This window comes from Carassius carassius, chromosome 17 (genome assembly GCF_963082965.1).
Source record: "Carassius carassius chromosome 17, fCarCar2.1, whole genome shotgun sequence".
Taxonomy (NCBI): Eukaryota; Metazoa; Chordata; class Actinopteri; order Cypriniformes; family Cyprinidae; genus Carassius; species Carassius carassius.
The window spans coordinates 20639512-20659308 of NC_081771.1; the positions used below are offsets into that span (position 1 = coordinate 20639512).

General features: G+C 35.2%; 1 protein-coding gene across 7 annotated transcripts; it reads left to right on the top strand.

Annotated features, from left to right (window-relative positions):
- The first annotated feature begins 7817 nt into the window (after positions 1-7817).
- LOC132161306 (E3 ubiquitin/ISG15 ligase TRIM25-like) lies at positions 7818-17776 on the top strand. 7 transcript variants are annotated; one of them, XM_059571270.1, is made up of 12 exons: positions 7819-8490; positions 9375-9470; positions 9622-9855; positions 10053-10221; positions 10334-10360; positions 10489-10563; positions 11812-11874; positions 13144-13254; positions 13365-13412; positions 13650-13748; positions 17041-17100; positions 17185-17776. In XM_059571270.1, exons 1-12 carry the CDS (start codon positions 7897-7899, stop codon positions 17715-17717), a joined length of 2109 nt encoding a protein of 702 aa, XP_059427253.1. In that variant the 5' UTR covers positions 7819-7896; the 3' UTR covers positions 17718-17776. The 7 variants fall into 7 exon arrangements, with proteins under 7 accessions (XP_059427256.1, XP_059427253.1, XP_059427254.1 ...); XM_059571273.1 differs by lacking the exon at positions 13650-13748 and having other exon boundaries at positions 7818-8490; XM_059571271.1 differs by lacking the exon at positions 11812-11874.
- The last annotated feature ends 2021 nt before the right edge of the window (positions 17777-19797 follow it).

Genomic DNA, 19797 nt, shown 5'->3' on the forward strand with positions numbered 1-19797 from the left:
GCTGTTGTCAGGCAACCGGCTTTAGGGGAGGTCCTATGGGTGGAGCTGAAAAAGCTACACACTGGCTCCTGCCAAAAACATTTGCATATGCAGGTACACCTAGTTGCTGTGGCAACAGCAAGTGCGTTAGTTCGAAAGCTGAGTGTTTTAGGGACTTGAAACATCGCAAAAACTCAATTTAAGTTGATCATTTTTAGATCCAGTTGGGAAAAAAATCTAAACATATGAGAAAAAACAGTCAATGGATTTGTATCGTCAGAAATAACACAAAAGGGGAAGTTGGAGGACATGATATTAATTTCAACACATCACACAAAAGTACCAAACCTTCCAATCTTACTTCCTTCCTTACAAGACCAGTTTGTATTGTGTGTTTGCGCATATGATTCATTGTGATACTAGATGTGTGGGTTGTACTGCAGACTTTGAAACATCTTCTCACAAAAAGCCCTCTAACACCTGCAACCATCTCAGAGTGAAACTTGCTCTTATTATTTTTACAACTGCTCTGAAATCTAATTGTAAAATAGATGGACAAGAGTGTTAAATGCTAATTTATTTCATTGAACTGTCCTGTTACCTCCCACCGTGATCATTCTAAAAAATTACCCATGACTTCTAAAGCCCTGTGACTTTGAGACCCCAGCAGCATAATCCCTGAAGACATTTGTTCACAAACAAAGCCCATCTTAATGAAATATGGCTGCTCCATACCAGACAAACTGAGCCATGTGCTGAATCAATACTTGCCCCACTTTCTTCCCTTTCTGAAAAAAATGTATTGTTGATTTTTGTCTTCTGACCTGTTTTATTCTCGCACTCCCTGTGTGTCTCCTCATATCAAGTTTTCTTACTCTCTGTTTTGCATTAGCTTGGGTAAATGTTCTTCATCCACACCTGTCTCCAGTTTCTCACTTCACGTCACATTAATACAAGTGACCCAAAACCACACAAAACCACATCCAACTCTTTTAGCCTCTTGAGGGAAGTACAAAACAGCTCTTTACAGCTCTTATTCTTCCTGGTATCTCATTTGGACAGCGGTGTCTTGTTTCTCCTGGTATTTGGAGGAATAAAAAATGGATGGTGTCAATTTTCCATCCCTCTGACCTCTGATTTTATCTACCATATTTATCTTCTTGATAAGACCAAACATGTAGAGACATTGGAGACTGATTAAGAAAAAATGAGACCGGGAGAGTTTGGGCTCTTTGGGGGGTGGATGGGTGAATGAAAGCTAATTATCTGGAAAGGAATGTTTTCTCATGGGCTCTCTCAGAAAGACTTTGGCCACAGATCAACCAATGGCTGCTGGCTATTTGTTTAAATGCAATTTGTTAAAGGTTTGTGCCCCTTTCCTTGTAAAGGCTATCAGTGATTCTATTCAGACACTGCAGTCCAGAGTATAATTCGCATGGATAGACTGAATAAAAGCCTTCAATTGACTTTAGAATACATTTCCCATTTATAATCAAAGTGTGTTAATGTGTGAGCTCGAGAAATATTTCAGCCCACTGTGAAGTAAAAGTTCAAATAAGTAGACAGGATAGGGAGAATGTGTGTAAGGCTGGATAAGGCTTAGCCTTCCCCTGGCCACGGGTCGGAAGGTGATTGCTGCAGAGCCAAAGGTTGGAGCTTTGCACACAATAGAGTGGTCTATGATGCCAGAACAATTTGCCACTGGTTCCTTCAAGATTTCAATGGGGTTTTATAATGCCATTTTTCATTGTCTGAGTAAAATAAAGCCTGTGGTGAATAAAACTTGATGATACTTTGAATTTTTTACTACAATGTAAAATGCACCCAAACAGAAAATGTGAAGGAGTTGTGTTTATTTTGGCAAATGTATGTCTCTTATAAGTAAATTGATAAGAACTTTTGGGATGTCAGTTGTTGCACGAATTTGTTGTGTTGACAAACAGGAAGCTTTTCTGTAAGAGACTTCTCTATGCTTCATACAACACTTCAGTATTTAAAGTACTGTCTCAGTATTCTAAAAAGTTTCAGACTCTAAAAAAAGAGATAAAAGGGAACTCTCTAAAAACATAGATGAAAGAAAAGAATAGAGGCAGAAGATGTGATAGAATAAGCTGCTAAACAAATTGTATTTAGGCAGAGTGTCATTAGTTTTTAGATAGCCCTACAGAACTGTAGGTGTTTACCCAAAGGATTTGCATGCATGGTAATGAACATGACTTGGAACAGAATATAAACAAAGTCTTTCCCCCAGCAAAGGTAATGATTATCAGAGGAGGTCATTCATATACCTAGATGATACTTATGCTAAAACGACGTGTAAACATGCACACAGAGAAACTATGAACATAGTTTAGACCAAGCATATTCACACAAACTTTGGTAAAATGGCAAACAAACCAAAGATGTCAGTTTATAAACCAATCTACATGCTTGAAATCTGTTGATGAAGAAACATCTAAAAAGCATATATAATGCATTTCATGACTGACAATTTAACACAGCTTCGCTCCAGCGTATTCCAGCCAGAAAACTAACATCACTGGCAAATTGCTGATGTCATCAGATTGGTCTATGCCTTTTGATTTTGAAGACTCCCTCCTGCCTGCATCTGCAGATCCCTTGCAGTTTGAACCTAGTCAATTTGGATTCCAGGGGATTTACCCCCATGAACGAGTATTCTCCACATGGGGTCTACACAAAAGAAAAGATAAAGCCTCGGCTGTTCCTAGTACCTCTCTCAGCATTCTTAATCCAAAACTAAGTAATATTAAACTGAATTACAATTAACGAGTTTTATAAATATAGTTCAATACAAGCTGCTTTGTTCAAAAATAATTTTATCCTCAGCTTGACAATCATGGTGTGTGCTGATAGATGATTAGAAAGATGGTAGGTAGACGGAAATCAGTTGCTTGTAGAAAAATCCCCTCAGCACAAAAGCAGCTACATGCTGACTGCATAGTCACAGGAAAGAAAAAAGGAATATGCAGAAAGTCAGGTCAGGCAAAAAGCGGAAAGCACAAAAAATGTGGAACACTTCCCAAACATGTCTCTTAAACTTCTGATGGTTGTGAAATTGTAAATAAATTCAATGTTTATCTCTTTCTAGGTCACAATAATGATTAGGAGATCAGGTTAGTATGAGCTAAAGTAAGGAACTAAGTTAGTATGCTTTGAAAAAAAAAAGTTAAGAAAAGAAATTATTGTTCTGTTTGCTCATAGATATTTCATATTTACCAAGCTTTGATGAAAAGTAACCTCTAGAATGAAATGATTTGATAAATGTCACTCTAAGTTATTATTCAACTGTCAACAGCTGCAATAGACAAACAAACTCAGGCTTACTTTTAAAAAAGTATATCTCTCTGTGTCTTATGGCTGTGAATTTGTAAAAACCTAAATGTTTATATAGTTCTTATAAAGTAAAACTGTGCCTGTGATGCCTTAAAATGCTTCCTAGGTCGGCAGTTTTCTGGGTTTTTGAAACCGATAGTAGTGGTAGAGAAGTCTCACTTTGAGATACAATAAATGCAAAGATTAGAAAACATATCACAGCTATACGGAACAAACATTCTCTAAAGAACACCTCACATGTGCAGCACATACTGTACAATCATCGTCCTCCTTCCTGATTGTAAAGTATAACATTTGTTCACCCAGAAATTTAAATTCTGTCATTATTTACTCACCCTCAAGTCGATACAAACCTGTATGAGTTTCTTTCTTCTGTTGAACACATTTTTTAATAATATTGTTACTCAAACAGTTGCCTCATTGACTTTTTCATGCAAATTATTAGTGTAGTTAGGGCTAGTTTAGTTATTCATAATTTTAATAACCAACTTTAAAGATTTGAAAAAATATATTTCATATTTATCAAACTTTATGTTAAGTAAACTCTAGCATACAAAAAGTTTGCTAAAATCCCATTGAGTAATTATTCAGCTGTCAACAACTGCAACAGACAAACAAATTGTTACTCTTACCTGGTGTTAATAAATCAAGAGGAAACTTTCTGGTCAGTTATATATAAATGAAGGGTTACTTGAGCATTACTGATAGAGTTGTCAGGGCATAGGCAAGAAAAAAAAACACATTAGGAAAATATTATTGTAGATGCAGGAAGTGGTAGTACAGTAGCAGATCTCTGTTCATACTAAATACACAGAAAATAATTGTAGAGGGAATAGTGACTTGTGCATTACACACACATACACACACAAGGTAATAAAAAGAGCCTGCTGGCTGTCCCAGTACAATCAATTACTGTGCTGAATTCAGTGGAAATGTTTGTGCATGTGCGTATGCAGTAGTACAGAACTGAGTCTATGTGACAGCACCTTCATTCAACCATAACGCCACAGAGCACTCTGCAACTAATTAAAGAAAGTCTGTGTGTCTGCGAGTGGGGAGGGGGAAAAGCTAAATAGGAAAACAACACAGTAAAATGTAGGAAGTTTGTATAAAGAATGGTTGGCATAAAACCCAGAAGAAATTCTGAGAATGGCACTATCACACTCTGAGTCAGACAAATAAATAACACTCAGATACACACAGGCAAATTACAAATCTAACATAGTATCATACCCATAAGTTGACATGAAAAACAAAGCAATGAGCCCAAGATTCACATCAAAGTGCAGGTTAATTGATCTGAATGAACAGGACATGATGGAAACAATCGCTCTGCTGGCAAATCAGAGAGAAAAATTGTTAATAATGAAGCTATGAAAAAATTGCTTTCTTTTGGTCCCACTAAATCCTGGAAATTTTAAAATATGTGTGAATACATTATTATTATTTTCCAAGCATTAAAATGTGATTTGCATGTGTTAGTTAATAAACTACATTTTAAATTTCATATACAAAGAAAAATCGCCCAGGAAAGGATGAATAAGAGTTATATTAATGCAGCCATATAGAGAATATCACAGTTGTCATGGTGAGTTATTTATGTATTTATTTGTTTATTCATAAAGTGCCTCCTTTTTTAAAAACACATTTTTATTTATTTAACAGTAAGTATAAAGTCATAAAGTGGAAGTGAAGCTACAAAATTGTACTTATTAGTTTTGTAAAGGCTGTTACACTTACTTTTTTTTTCTTTTTTTATTGTAAATGATACAATTGTTTCATAGCATTGTGCTTTGCTGCTTTAGATTTAAAAAAAAATCACAATATTTTTATAATGTATGCAGGGTTAAAACCACTGAGGATTCTTCTGTTCCCTATAGATTTTGTCTGTCACAGTCAGTGTAACACTACAGGAATGGAGAAATGGAATGTGTTTACCAGTGGCACCGTAAGGTGTTAATGAAGGCACATGTGTGTTTCTGGACAAACCAAATGGACACAGTCTGCAGGAGGTGGAGGTTATCCCTGCTGTGAGCATCTGGACACTCAACACATCACAAATATCAAACCCACCCACCCCTCACACAACTCAATGACATTTTGGGGTCATCCTGAACCCAAACATCAACTTTGTGTTCAAGCATGAACTAGAATATTTATTCTTCCTCTCTTTGTCTCTAGTTCCTATAATGCAGTTCCTCTGCGGACAGAAATGACATTATAAACTTCTTCACTCTAAAAGGCTGTGCTGCTGCTGGGTGAAAGACTAAAGCTGAAACTGGAAGTCCAAAGAAATGTGATGCATTGTTTAACATCCTTATATGGACTTTTTAAATGCTAAATGTACTGCTAAAATTTCAAGTGGTCCTAAATAACCTTTAGCAGTTTCCTTGAGTATTTCCTGCAAAACGAAAGGTCATTGATTCCATGTGTAAATAGGTTAGCATTTAACACTGGATTAATTATTACTGAGACGTATCAGCTGCCAATATAAGATAAGCGTGGTGCCAAACATGTCATACACCGTGCCAGAAGATGTCAAAGTCAGGGGTCACACTAACACCGCTGAGAGTTATTGTCAGGTCTCAGTGTGATGCATGGAGGCAAACTCAGTATGAATTTTTGAAGCTCTTCCAAGTGGCCTGCTGTATTTTTCAGCAAACAACAAAATAATGTATCATAGATTAATGGACAAGTAATTAACTAGAAAAATAAAATAATACAATATATGAATCCATGTGATTCAAAAACATGCAGAAAGGAAGTGTGTCAGGCTGACAGTCAGTAAACATGTGACCACACACACTCAAGAACCTTTATTTAGACCTCTGTGGATCATTTACAATTTAGGGCAGAAGCAAGTCACTAAGCAAGTTAGTTAACATAAACGTCAAAAGGCAATTAGACTCCATAAACATTCTAAATCTAATTGTACTTAAATTATAATTTAATTAAAATGATAATAGTTTTACATGTATCATTTAGTAGCCACTTTTATTTAAAGCAACTTACAATTGAAGGACAATAGAAGCAATCAAAGCAACAAAAGAGCAACACTATGTAAGTGATGTGACTTGGATAATACTAATGCAGTACATGTAGCATTTTTTTAATAATAAATAAAAAAATTTAAATAGTAGATTAAAAATAGATAGTAGATAGAAATAGAGGGCCAAGTTAATGTTAGAGGGTCATGTGTTTTATGATAAATAAATGAAAACAAGTAGATGGAATAGAAATAGTATAGAGAGTGCTAGTATTAAGGGTCAAGTTTTTTATTATAATAAATAAAAAGCAAACCAGTATAGAACAGAAATAGAATAGTGTTAGAGGCTCAATGTTTTTAATTAATAAAAAGAAAACAAATAAAATAGAAATAGAATAGAGAGTGCTAGTGTATGGTCAAGTGTAGATGGAATTTTTATTCTCTTAACTTTCATTCTCTACATTTAATACTCTATAACGAGTATTCAGAATCATGTGTGTGGAATCAGGGGACAAGAGAGGAATGGAGGCATGAGGGGACTGCTCAGCCAATGAGGCTATAATTATATATTACAACTTAAGTATTATAATAGTATATGTTGTTCAAAGGTTCTGAAAATGTCCCCATAAAAGTGTGCTTGTACAAAACATCTCTGTTCAAAGTTGGGCCATAATTAATTCAAATAGGCTAATGAATTAATGAATTAATTAAATAGGCCTATACTGTAAATATATATTGTGAACATCTGCAAGAAGAGAAATTCATAAATAGCATATAAAATAAATTGTTGAATACTAAATACAGATTGTAGAATAAAAACAAAAACTGTGCATTTTTTAGTTTAGATAAAACCTTGACTCACGAAAGTCTTTCATATAGCCTATGAGATCACAGATTCAGAGATGTTTTTCAATGAATGCAATTTGCTGGAGCAATTTGCAATTTGACTTACTAGTGAAATTGAGTGGCAACTATAATAAACACCTTGACGTAGAGACTATAGTCTAATAAAATAATGATAATGATTAAAAAGTTCTTCAGAATCTTTCAAATTCTACTTAGACTGTCAGTCTTGTTTTTACCAACCAAATATTCAAACAACGATTTTATAATCAAACAGTACCCTCTTGTGTACATTTGGAGAAAAAAAAACTATGATATTTGTACGTTTAAGCAATAAATGAATAAAATCTGCACAGACACAACGCAACAAACTGTTTTTTTGTAACTTTAAAAAAATATATTACTATAAATTTTTTTTAATTTATAAACTGTATTAGAAAATTTGAATGTAGCATGAAAGAATTTTAAATTAAACATTTTCTACATATTACCTAAGGATATCAGTGCACTCAAAATTAGAAACAATCGCAGGTAATTTTTGTAATATTTTGTCTATCGAAGACTCGAAGACATAAGTTGATTCATGACTTTGTGTCATGTGGACCGTTGAAGTTTCGTGTCTCCGCCTGCGCCTGCGCCTGCGCCTGCGCCTAGTTAAGTTTCGTTTTCATTGTAAAGGGCGCAGTTGAGAAGTGTGTTGACTCAGTGATCGCTGTTAACTTGGACGTGTCACAATGGCGGAAAATATGTCTCTGCTGGGTCTTGAAGATGAGTTAACATGTAGTATCTGTTTATGTCTGTTCGAGAACCCGGTGAGTTTAATCTGTGGACACAGTTTCTGCGCTAACTGTCTCGAAGCGACATGGAACGACAGGGTATCATCTCTGTCCTGTCCTCAATGTCGAATGGTGTTCACCAGTAAACCTGAATTAAAGAAGAACACCGTCCTCAGCGCAGTGCTCGACGCCTATAGAATAAAAGCAGGCGTCTCTGAACCAGTCAAGGAACATTTTGAGGTGAAAATGAAAGATCCAGATGTAATCAAATGTGATAACTGCATGGAAGCCAAAGCCGTCAAAACTTGTCTGACATGTATGGCGTCTTATTGTGAGGAGCATGTCAGGCCCCACCGGGAGAATGCCATTTTCCGGGCGCATCAACTGTCTGATCCGCTGCCAGATCTAATGGAGCGTCTCTGTTCAGATCATGGCAAACTGATGGAGTTCTACTGCAATCAACACCAGAGCTGCATGTGCAGTACCTGTCTGCAGGACATGCATAAAGGCTGTGAGTTTATCACGGCAGATGAGCGACGCTTCAAACAAAAGGTAATTTAGGGGCTATTTGTAAATCTGAATGAAGAAACAGATGTGAACAAATATTATAGATAACCTTGATAAGTGATTTTACTGCAGCATAATCTACTCAAGAAATATCAAACGAGCGCGGCCCGAATTCTGACCCCTTGCCAAATTAATGTTATACGTCACTCAAATCGCTACCTTATTCCATAATCCTAACCCCTCCACCACACCTACTCCTAAACCTACCAAGTAGAAATCAGAACTGGGTACAACATCGGTGTACCCGGATATCAGCATTCTGTAAGGTCATTGTCACATTTCAAGTCAAGTCACAGTTATTTATATAGCCCTTTTATAAAATACAGATTGTTTCAAATTAGCTTCACCAAAACAGTGTAGCAAAATGAAATTCTAAAATGGCTGAAAAGCAGATCCACAGAAGACAGTTGTCAATATTTGGCTTAATTTAGGTCAGTGCTGATTCAGTTTAGTTCAGTAACATTGTCAGTGTTGCAGTCCACCAAATTATAAAATAAACTGAATTCAGTTAGTAGATAGCATAGTAAATAAAAAGTAAACCTGTTCATTGTTTATTAAGTTTAGTTCAATGACAGAGGATGTTGCAAATGTAATCAAAGATTAAATTAATTATTTAAAGCAGCTCTAGATTCGTCAGCTCAATTAAGTCCATTGTTGATTCAGTTCAGTTCAAGAGCTGTCAATGTTGCAAAGTTTCATCGATAATGGAACAGCTTTAGAGGAAGAGCAATAGAATACTTGTAACTCAAAGGTTGTAGGTTCGAGTCTCTGGAAGCAGCGATGTAAACATCTAGTAGGATTGTGTGGTCTTAAACATACGGCAATGAAGGGATTCCCTAAAATTGTTGTTATTCTTAAAACTTTTTTAGACTGACCTGACTGACAAGCTCAACATCCTTGATGTCAAAATGGACAAGAATCAGCAGGTTATGACACAGATGAAGGAGCAACAAGTCAAATTAAAGGTTTGGAAATTTTTCTTTTTCTTTTGGAATCTTTAGCAGATTAAGATGAGTGGACAGTAAGAGATGACAAGATGTACATATACAGTTTTAACTATCACATACTGTAGGTGAGCATGTGGAGCTTTAATTTCCTTTGGTTTTGCTTTTCCAGGAGCTAGCTACAACCCGCAAACGTATTCTTGAGACTGAATACAGGCAGATTAGAGAAATGATTGACCGAGATGAGAAAGAAGCCATGCTTACTATCGATAAGGAACAGGAAAAAGGTCAGAGCAAACTGGTCACCATGATAAAGAAATTTAATGAGAACATCGAGAAGATGAGTAGGACCAAATCTGAGATCAACATTCTGCTGGACCAGTCGCAGTCACTAGCATTCATAAAGGTGAAGTAGAGTGTGATTATGTGACCAAATATTGAAATATATTTTACATTTTTATTACTGTTATTTGGGCCTTAGATGTATGATTAAAGATTGTGTGTGAAGCTCAGTGCTGGTCTAGGATCTCTTACAAAGAGTCAATTCAAAATAGGCTACATAGACTTTGTTTGTATTCTTGACTTTACCAATCTCTGTCACAGGCCTCTGTGGATTTGCCCTCTGTGGTAAATTTTGAGCCCCATAACCCTCGTGTGAATGTGGAAAGTAAAGAGGTGATAGCTTATCATGCCTCTGCAGTTGCACTGAAGGAGTGGATCACCAAATTAATGCAGCAGCCATTAGAAAACAGAATCTCTTTACTTAAACCAGGTAAGTGCAGAGCTTGTGTAAATTGTTCAGCATGTTTTGATGTTTGTGTACAGCACCACCACACAGAGTCATAGTGCATGCTAAGAGTTTTGATATACAAATGTTTTTACAGAGTTTGAGAAATCTGTTCTTGGCGCAGGTGAGATTATTTATTTATTTACATTTAAATCCTCTTACAAATTTAACCACAATTAACTAACATTTAATCACCTTAAAAAATGTAACATGATTCAAGTAACATTCTCTATATTAACATTCTCTATCTAGTTAAAGAAAGTTCTATTCCGAGTGTACCACACATTATGGACCCGATCAGACAGAATGCATTTTTTCCAGTGAGAGGTGCCTTTTTTAAATTGTTTTCTATTGTCAGTGAGCGTTTTGTGTGCTGTTTATGTGCCCCAGGGGTTTTGTATTTTGGCCACCTGCTGTGCCTTGCATTTTGCAGGAGTGCTCTGAACACCCAGCGTCATTTGCGGGTTTTTTTCATTGTCCAGTCAAATTAATTTTACATGTAATGAAGTTTACAGTAGCTTAGAATGTCTGGAGACTGCAATGATGGAGGAGACTGTCGCAGGTTACTCAGAACTGACTTCACGAACCACAACCACCATGTTAAAAGTTTCTGCTAATATGGCAGTTAACTTAACAGCAAATCAAAGATTCTGGTTCGCTTGCGCTATAATCCTTGTTTAGACTGACAGGACAGCTGATTCAGTGGTTGGCTAGCAACAAAAGAAAAACAGCAGTGCACTGCACAGTCCATTGCCCCATCCATTTTCAAACCAGAAAAACACGTTTTCTCTGATCGTGGCCTAAGTTGTCAACATGAAATAAATGTAAAACAAATCACTTGTTAGATATCATTTTTACAGTAAATATGCATGAAATATGAAGGAACTTCTTGTACAAGCTTGTCTTAAACCTGTATGTTGCGGAATAATACAAGAAATGCAAAAAGAAATGTCAAAATTCAGGGTAATTCAAAATCACTAAAAGTGTAGCACCAGCAGACTATTGTCTCAGTAGACTATTTCATGCAAACATGAAATATCAGATTTAGTTCTTTACATGTTTTTGCAATCCACTGCTCAGTTTTTTCTCTATAAACATGCACTTGATGGATGCATTTGAACATTGCACTAATATGTGCATGAAATGTCATTCTAAAAATGCAGTGCTCAAGTTATAAGAAGTTCAGCTCCCATCTCCTTGCTTTTTTTTCCTATCCCACTGCCCCTGTCGTATCTTTTTCAACAATCTGTGTGAATAGCACCTAGAAATATATTCTGCTTCCGGTCCTTCATGGAGTGCATCACACGTGAGTAGTTAATCACGTGCACCTTCATGTGGTCAGATCATTGTTTTCTCTTAACTGTTATCATTAGCATATTGTCAACGTGTCTAACTCTTAACATTTGGTAATATTTCTATTTACAGTCGTGATTCCTGAAATGAAGTTGTGGCAAAACATTTTTATCAATTAAATTCAAATTAATTGATAAAATAAGTAAAATCACCTAGCTTATTATTCTTAATAAAACTGCTGCCAGTAGATTTAGAACTGCTTTTCTAATCCTTTTGGTCTAGGAAACCAATTCCCTGGAATCCCAATTGAGATTCCTCCCCTCTTGCCAAATCCAAGAGACATGTGTAAGTAGGAACTCACATGCAATTAAATGGGCCTTTGTTGCCTCTTGATTCAGTATAACCTAAACCCATCCATTTATAACTATCTTTTCTCATTCATTTTTAAATCATTTTTCTCCCAATGTTTCGGGGTAATTACATGATATCGGTGCCTTTTCCAGTTGTAAAAATTCAAAAATAAAATATTTAAATCACATTTTTTTAATATCCATGAAATGAAGACACCTTAAAAAAAGTGTATTTTGCCATCTGAAGCTAGCAATTTATTATTTTACCTCATGTTGGTATTTTTGTCAACCCTGTTACAGACACAAGCGTTACTATATACTATTATTTAATTAGAACTATGTGATAGTTTTCACATATATGAGCAGCATTTTAGTCCCTTTTTTCAATGGGATTATTTCAAATTTTGGATTTAAAATGTTTTTATTTTTTATACTTGTCATTCAGATGACCAAGAACATCCTAATTTTGGAAGGATACCATGTCAATTAAGAAAAATTGTTTTTTTAAAGAGACATTGTGATGTTAAAAAAGGTCAAAAATAAAATATAGATTTTTATATAATAATAATAATTATATAATAAAATATAAGGGTGACACCTAATCCCTGTTACCCACATCAAAACATGCAAAGTAACAGGGCTGACAGTAACATGTTTGACTATTTCAAACTAATTTGCTAATTTCTAGCTAATAGTCAAGTTCATAAAAGCACATGCTGTACACATTGAAAGGTTGTTACTTGTAGATATTAAAATAGAACATTAAAGAGAAGAGCTAGAAATGTGCTTTTTATGTTTTAAGAGCTAGAAACATGCTTTTTATGTTTTAAGTGTTGGAATCCTGAGAGATGTAACCTCCCAGATGTGATGCCACTTAAATGTGCCATTATTTTACAGGGTTTTTTGATGAGGGTAACAAGACTGACACCAATAAAATGATTTTTAATTTATAGAAAAATTTACACCTATCCCAAAAACATTGCTTAACAATGAAATTTAAAACGATATGCAAATGTGATTTTTATATCATTTTGCCTTTTATTTTGCAAATTAAAAATCCTGCTGAAAAAGAAAAATCATAGTATGGGACAGGCCAAAAACCTTACCTTACCGCTACCAGCATAAATGCTATTTAAGTTATTTAAAATAATGTTTCATTGACTTTAATTTGATGTAATAATAATAAAAGAATACATAATATTGCAGTTTTTAAATCACATATTTATTTTTTCTTTTATTAATTCTATGTTTGTTTATTTCTAAGGGATGCAAAAGGCACCAATTGCGTGGTTTGACCCTTCAGCACATTTGACATCTCCCAGTCCAACCTCTGGTCCCAAAGCCAAGGCTCCAGGAACTAAACAGAAAAATTTCAGCAAGTCAACTGCTTATATATATAAATTTTTTTAAATTATATTTTGGAGCCATAAAAAACACACATTTAAATGTACCCCTTCCTCTCATTGTTCTTCTATTTCTTGATAGGCAAGCCTGCTAAAGATCAGAAAGATCGCAAAGACCAGAAGCCAAACAGTAAGCTCTGACTATCCCTCCATGTGTTCATTATTTTACATCTGACTATTAATGTTTGCCTGATTACTGTTATGTGTGTTGAACATATTTACACCTAGTGATTTGATTAAAAACTGAGGGGCCTGTGTTAGTTTATGTTTCACAGAGATTTTCTAAAATTGTTCTGAAAAGGAATGTGAATCAAATGAATGTTTCTTAGAAATGATTCTAACATTATATGTATATCCTCTTTGTCAGAACCTAGGAATCCTTCTAAAGGAGCAAATCCTGTTTTCTCCAAAAGCATGGAAAACTTGCTTGACATCACAGTTAAAACTGTAGACATACCTGACATAAGTATGTGGAAAAAGTTCTTCTTCAATCTTGCCCTCCAAAATTGAATCTTTACTGTAAGGGGTCTGTGCTCCAAAACTACAGCATTTACTGTAATTCCAGAATAGATTGCAGATGCTACTCTAGAAGCAGAAAAGAAATATATCAGACCAGGCGTTTTTATATTATTGAATGTCAGGCAGGGGTGCAGTTCCCACTCAAAGATGTAGTATTAATAAAGCACATGTGTACTCTTCAAAAAAGGCACTGATTGTTGCCACACTAAAATATATATATATATATATATATATATATATATATATATATATATATATATATGTATATGTGTGTATATATATATATATGTATATATATATATATATATATATATATATATATATGTGTGTGTATATGTGTGTGTATATATATATACACACACACATATATATATATATATACATATATACATATATAGATAGATAGATATATACACATATATAGATATGTATATATATATATATGTATATGTATATATATATATATGTATATATATATATATATATATATATATATATATATATATATACACACACATGCATACATACACACAGTCAGGTCCATATATATGGACACTAACACAACAGACTTTACTGTTTTAATTCAAGGGGTTCAACAAAAAAAAAAAACATAAAATGCTTAGGAATTACAGCTATTTTTATACACAGTACACAATTTTCAGGGCCTCAAATATATTTGGACAAATAAATATAATCATAAATAAAATGTTCATTTTTAATATTTTGTTGAGAATCATCTGCAGGCAATGACTGCCTTAAGTCTGGAACTCATGGACATCACCTGAGACTAGGTTTCCTCCTTTGTGATGCTTTGCCAGGCCTTTGCTGAAGCTGACTTCAATTGTTTTGTCTAAATGCTCAACCGGGTTGAAATCAAGAGATTGACTTGGCCTTTTCAGAGTTTTTTTTTCCTTCAAAAACTCCTGGATTGCTTTTGGAATATGTTTTGGGTCATTGTCCGTTTGTACTATTGTTGGAAACTCAGAAACGAAGACCAGGAGACTCTTGGGTAATCTTTAGCAGAACTCTTTATTGAGAATGCTCTGGGTAGCGCTGTAGTCATCAAAAATCTAACCAAAGCAGTGATACTTTGGAGAGTTTATACATTCAAGTGGGAGGGATCCATACAGTAGAGGTGGAGACCATTTAAACAAAGCATGTAAATTGCATACAGGGATCGGCCTGATACTGGCCAATTTCCATTTTCCGAGATCTTTGATCTTGTCAGCATAACAGTGTCATTGAAATACAGAGGTGCCTGACAGTATTGCCCATACCTTCACATTACCATGGTCAGGAAGAGCATAAAAACAAAAGGTCATTATCTCAAACACTTTATTTTCCTGATTTGATCTTCTTGGATATGTCAGCTTTATTTAACATTTTATAAATTTGTAATCCCACACTATGAAGCACTGCCCAATCAACTTTGCTCCATTTGACTGAATCTGGGCAGAGAGTATATCCCTGTACACTTCTGAATTCTTCCGGCTGCTTCTGCCACCTGCCACATCTTCAGTAAACACCAGTGACCCAGTGCCACTGGAAGCCACACACGCTCATGCCATCACACTGCTCCGCCATGTTTCACAGATGATATTGTATGCTTTGGATCATGAGCTGTTACAAAGCTTCTCCATACTTTTTTATTCCTGTCATTTTGGTACAGGTTGTCCAAAGAATGCTTTTCCAGAAGAAGTCTGGCTTTTTTAGATTTTTTTTGGCAAAGTCTAATCTGGCCTTGTTTGCACCTTGTGGTGAACCCTCTGTATTTGCCCTGGTTAAGTCATATCTTGATTGTAGACTTTGACAGTGACACACCTCCCTCCTGGAGAGTGTTCTTCTTTGGGAAATGTTTGTGAAAGGGTTTTCTTTACCATGAAGAGGATCCTCTGATCATCCACTGCTGTTGTCTTCTGTGAATGTCCAAGCCTTTTTATGTTGCTGAGCTCACTAGTGCATCCTCATTTTCTCAAAATGTACCAAACTGTTGATTTGGCCACTCCTAATGTTCCTGCTATCTCTCTGATGGATTTGATTAATTTTTGAAGCCTAATTGTCTGTTTCACTTGTATGGAGAGATCCTTTGACCCCACACCGTTCACAGCAACAGCGTCCAAATGCAAATGGCCCACTTAGAATCAACTCTTGACCTTTTACCTGCTTAATTGATGTTGAAATAATGAAAGAATCGCCCACACCTGTCCATTAAAAACAGCGTTTGAGTCAACAGTCCAATTACTTATGGTCTCTTGAAAAGGGGGAAGATACATATTAAAGTAATAAAAATTAAAAATAAGAACTGTAAATCCTTAACTTTTCCTACAATTTAAGATTTAGATAAGAATACCCTCAAATTAAAGCTCAGAGTGTGTACTTTTAGCCCATATACATTAAATAACATGAATATGTTTTGGTCAGCAGCTAAAATAATAAAAATTGTGCATGTGTCCAAATATATGTGGACCTGACTGTGTGTGTGTGTGTGTGACCCTGGACCACAAAACCAGTCTCAAATTTTTCTAAATTTAGATTTATTCAGATCATCTGAAAGCTGAATAAATAAGCTTTTCTTTGGTACATGGTTAGGATAGGACAGTATTTAGCCGAGATACAGTTATTTGAAAATCTAGAAATCTGAGGTTGCAAACAAACAAACAAACAAACAAAAAATATATATATATATATAGAGAGAGAGAGAGAGAAAATCACATTTAAAGTTGTCCGAATGAAGTCCTTAGCAATGCATATTACTAATCAAAAATTACGTTTTGATATATTTAAAGTAGGACATTTACAAAATATCTTCATGGGAAATGATCTTTACTTAATATCCTAATGATTATTGGCATAAAAGAAAAATCAATCATTTTACCTATACAATGTATTATCAGCCATTGCTACAAATATACCCCAGCGACTTAAGACACGTATATGTACATTTGAGCATAATCTAAGAATAAACTATGCTTCTAACCACAGGTTGAGAGCTATAGTTCCACCACATAAGTTTGCAACCCTGTTTGCAAATGTTTGAAACAATGGTTTCATGAAATGGCAAATTGTTGAATTTTGTGGGTAGCGACAGAAGAAATATTTGAAAATGCATGCCTGATTGTTTGCATTTTTTATACTAATACTATGTACTAGTAATGAAATGAGCAAACATTTTATTCCTTTTGAAGGCAATACATTAGTGGTTTCTGAAAGCTTTTTATTTCCTCTTTCTCTCATTACAGATCCACCTGCTGTTTCACCAGATGTGCTAAACTCTGTTAAACGAAGTGACCTTCTTAAATGTGAGTTTGACATAGTTTAGATTTTATCCACTTGTTCATGTTCATCACCTTTTACATCTATATGCTTGTGTTTCTTCTGTCTAGATGGCACTATCCTCAATTTTGACGTCAGAACAGCTCACAAGCGGATCTTGCTGACTGAAAACAACACCAAAGCCACAGTCTCGGATGACCCAGCTCATTATCCAGATATTCCCCTTCGCTTTTCTGTTTGTTCCCAGGTGCTCTGCACAAAGGGTTTCTCTCAGGGCCGTCATTATTGGGAGATCAAAATGAGCAGTAACAACTTCTGCGGACTGGGACTTGCATATGGAAGAATCGACCGCAAGGGTCCGTCTAGCCGTCTGGGGCGTAATGCAGACTCCTGGTGTGTGGAGTGGTTTAACGTGAAGCTTTCTGCATGGCACAACAGCATCGAGACGGTGCTGCAGAATCCCAACCCGAGCCGCGTGGGCGTCTTGCTGGACTGTGATCAGGGAAGTGCAACATTCTATAATGTGCAGGACAGGGCCTACCCTTTCCACACATTTGTCTTTCCTTTTATTGAGGCTGTATATCCTGCTTTCTGGATCTTCTCAAATACCTCTTCTGTCACTTTGTGCAAGCTCAACAATTGAGAGTATCTAAGTCAAACTGATATTTCTTTTGGAACACAAATTAAGATATTTTCAATATTCTGTCACATTATTCTGTCCACATTCGGTGAGTCCACACAACCAGAATGAACCAGAATTATTACGTTATATTATAAATATCTTCATTTTTGTTCCACAGTCGTTTGAAATGACAGGAGCATGAGTAAGATGACAGAATATAAATTTATGGGGTTTAATTAAGCCAGGTTTGATTCTAATGTAGGTGTGTTGCAACTGTACAGAATGCATAAAGCAGTCTTAAAGCAGTTTATATCTATAAATGTTTGGTAATGTCTTTTAATGTTGACCAAAAAGAAAAAGATTGATGGATGGATGGATGATATCTAAAGGCACGCTAATGCAGTCCAACTGTCACTACAAACCCAGACAGCATCCGGCTGACATGGATTTCACACAGGTCAACACTATGGTGCTGTCTGGGAAATAAACCTCATCAAAGCGAAGGGGTTTGTATTGCATTTGCTATAATGACTAGAGTTGAACTATTTTATGGTTACTAACCAAATAAAAGTAAATTAAATATTGGTTTAGTCTGAAACTACTTAAGAAGGTGCAAGAGACACTAGCTCAGCTATGCTGAAAATACTTAAGTTGAAAACAGTGCAAGACAACAGTCACTTGAATCGTTTATTATTCAAAAATATTTTACTTAATTGCTACGATTGACGTCAGAGATTCAGAAAAGGTACATTTCTGTGTACATATGAGGTTTACAAATGTTGACACGATTAAATCTTACTCCGTTCTGTGAATTTTGTATTTCTTGTGAGTTGTTAGAAGTGTTTAACTTCATCACATGATCGCACTTGACATTTGTTGGTTTTATCACATGGCCAAAGTCCACCTGCAGTGAGAGTTTTATTGGTTCCTGATCGAAGTATCCTCACTATGTGTAATTCTGTCAACGCAACAAGTGTTTAATGCGTGTTAAAAATGTTAATAGTGGAAAGAAAGGTTTAGTTAAAGTTTAGTAGTAATAAATTAATTGTTTGCTTAATGCAATATTAAAATTTTGGTTGATACATCATATAGAGTAACTGATTATTTAAAATTGAAATGGAAATATTGTACATTGTTGGGGAGATGAATATACACAAAGTAAAATATAAGAATGATACCAATAAAGGCATTACATGACCAAGTCTCATATAAGAATAAATATAAAATAATCTAGATAAATTGTTCTTTCTCTATCATCTTCTGCTGTATTGATCACATTTGTGAAATTGTTATGGGGTGACTTAATCCTGCTTCTGTAATGGTGATTGTTCATTTGTGCAGCTCACATTGTTTTCAGTGCTGAATAATAATAATAATAAATATATATATAATTACAATAAAAAAATAAAGCAAAATGTTTGATCAAGGAATTCTTTGTTCTAACTTAATTAAATGTTTTGGCTCGATCGTCTCCGACTTGTAATATATGTTGGTATGTGATCTGGGTATACAAACAAGCCTAGTTACACATTAAACACAATGCCAGGGTGTTAACCTTGTGTCATGTTTCTAGTGTACAGAAGTCAGTGCAAAATATTTCAAACTTCATTATTCAATACAGAGAATCCCATTTCATCTAACACTCACAAACGTTTCAAATGATAAACTATCAGTATTCCCAATGAGAATATTATTCATTTTAAACCCCTTTGACATTTAAGTCAAGTCACCTTTATTTATAAAGCGCTTTAAACAAAATACAATGCATCAAAGCAACTGAACAACATAAATTAGGAAAATAGTGTCAATAATGCAAAATGACAGTTAAAGGCAGTTCATCATTGAATTCAGTGATGTCATCTCTGTTCAGTTTAAATAGTGTCTGTGCAATCATTTGCAATCAAGTCAACAATATTGCTGTAAATGAAGTGACCCCAACTAAGCTAGCCAGAGGCGACAGCGGCAAGGAACCAAAACTCCATCGGTGACAGAATGGAGAAAAAACAGCAGTTTAATTCCAGGCTGCAGCAAAGTCAGATTGTGCAGAAGAATCATCTGTTTCCTGTGGTCTTGTCCCGGTGGTCGTCTGAGACAAGGTCTT

What these genes read in the sequence shown, in the direction of transcription:
- LOC132161306 (XM_059571270.1), top strand. Translation starts at nt 7,897, where the DNA reads ATGGCGGAAAATATGTCTCTGCTGGGTCTTGAAGATGAGTTAACATGT. An exon ending in GCCAAATCCAAGAGACATGT is followed by an intron (nt 11,875 to 13,143) that starts GTAAGTAGGAAC and finishes TTTATTTCTAAG; the next exon opens with GGATGCAAAAGGCACCAATT. An exon ending in TGTAGACATACCTGACATAA is followed by an intron (nt 13,749 to 17,040) that starts GTATGTGGAAAA and finishes CTCTCATTACAG; the next exon opens with ATCCACCTGCTGTTTCACCA.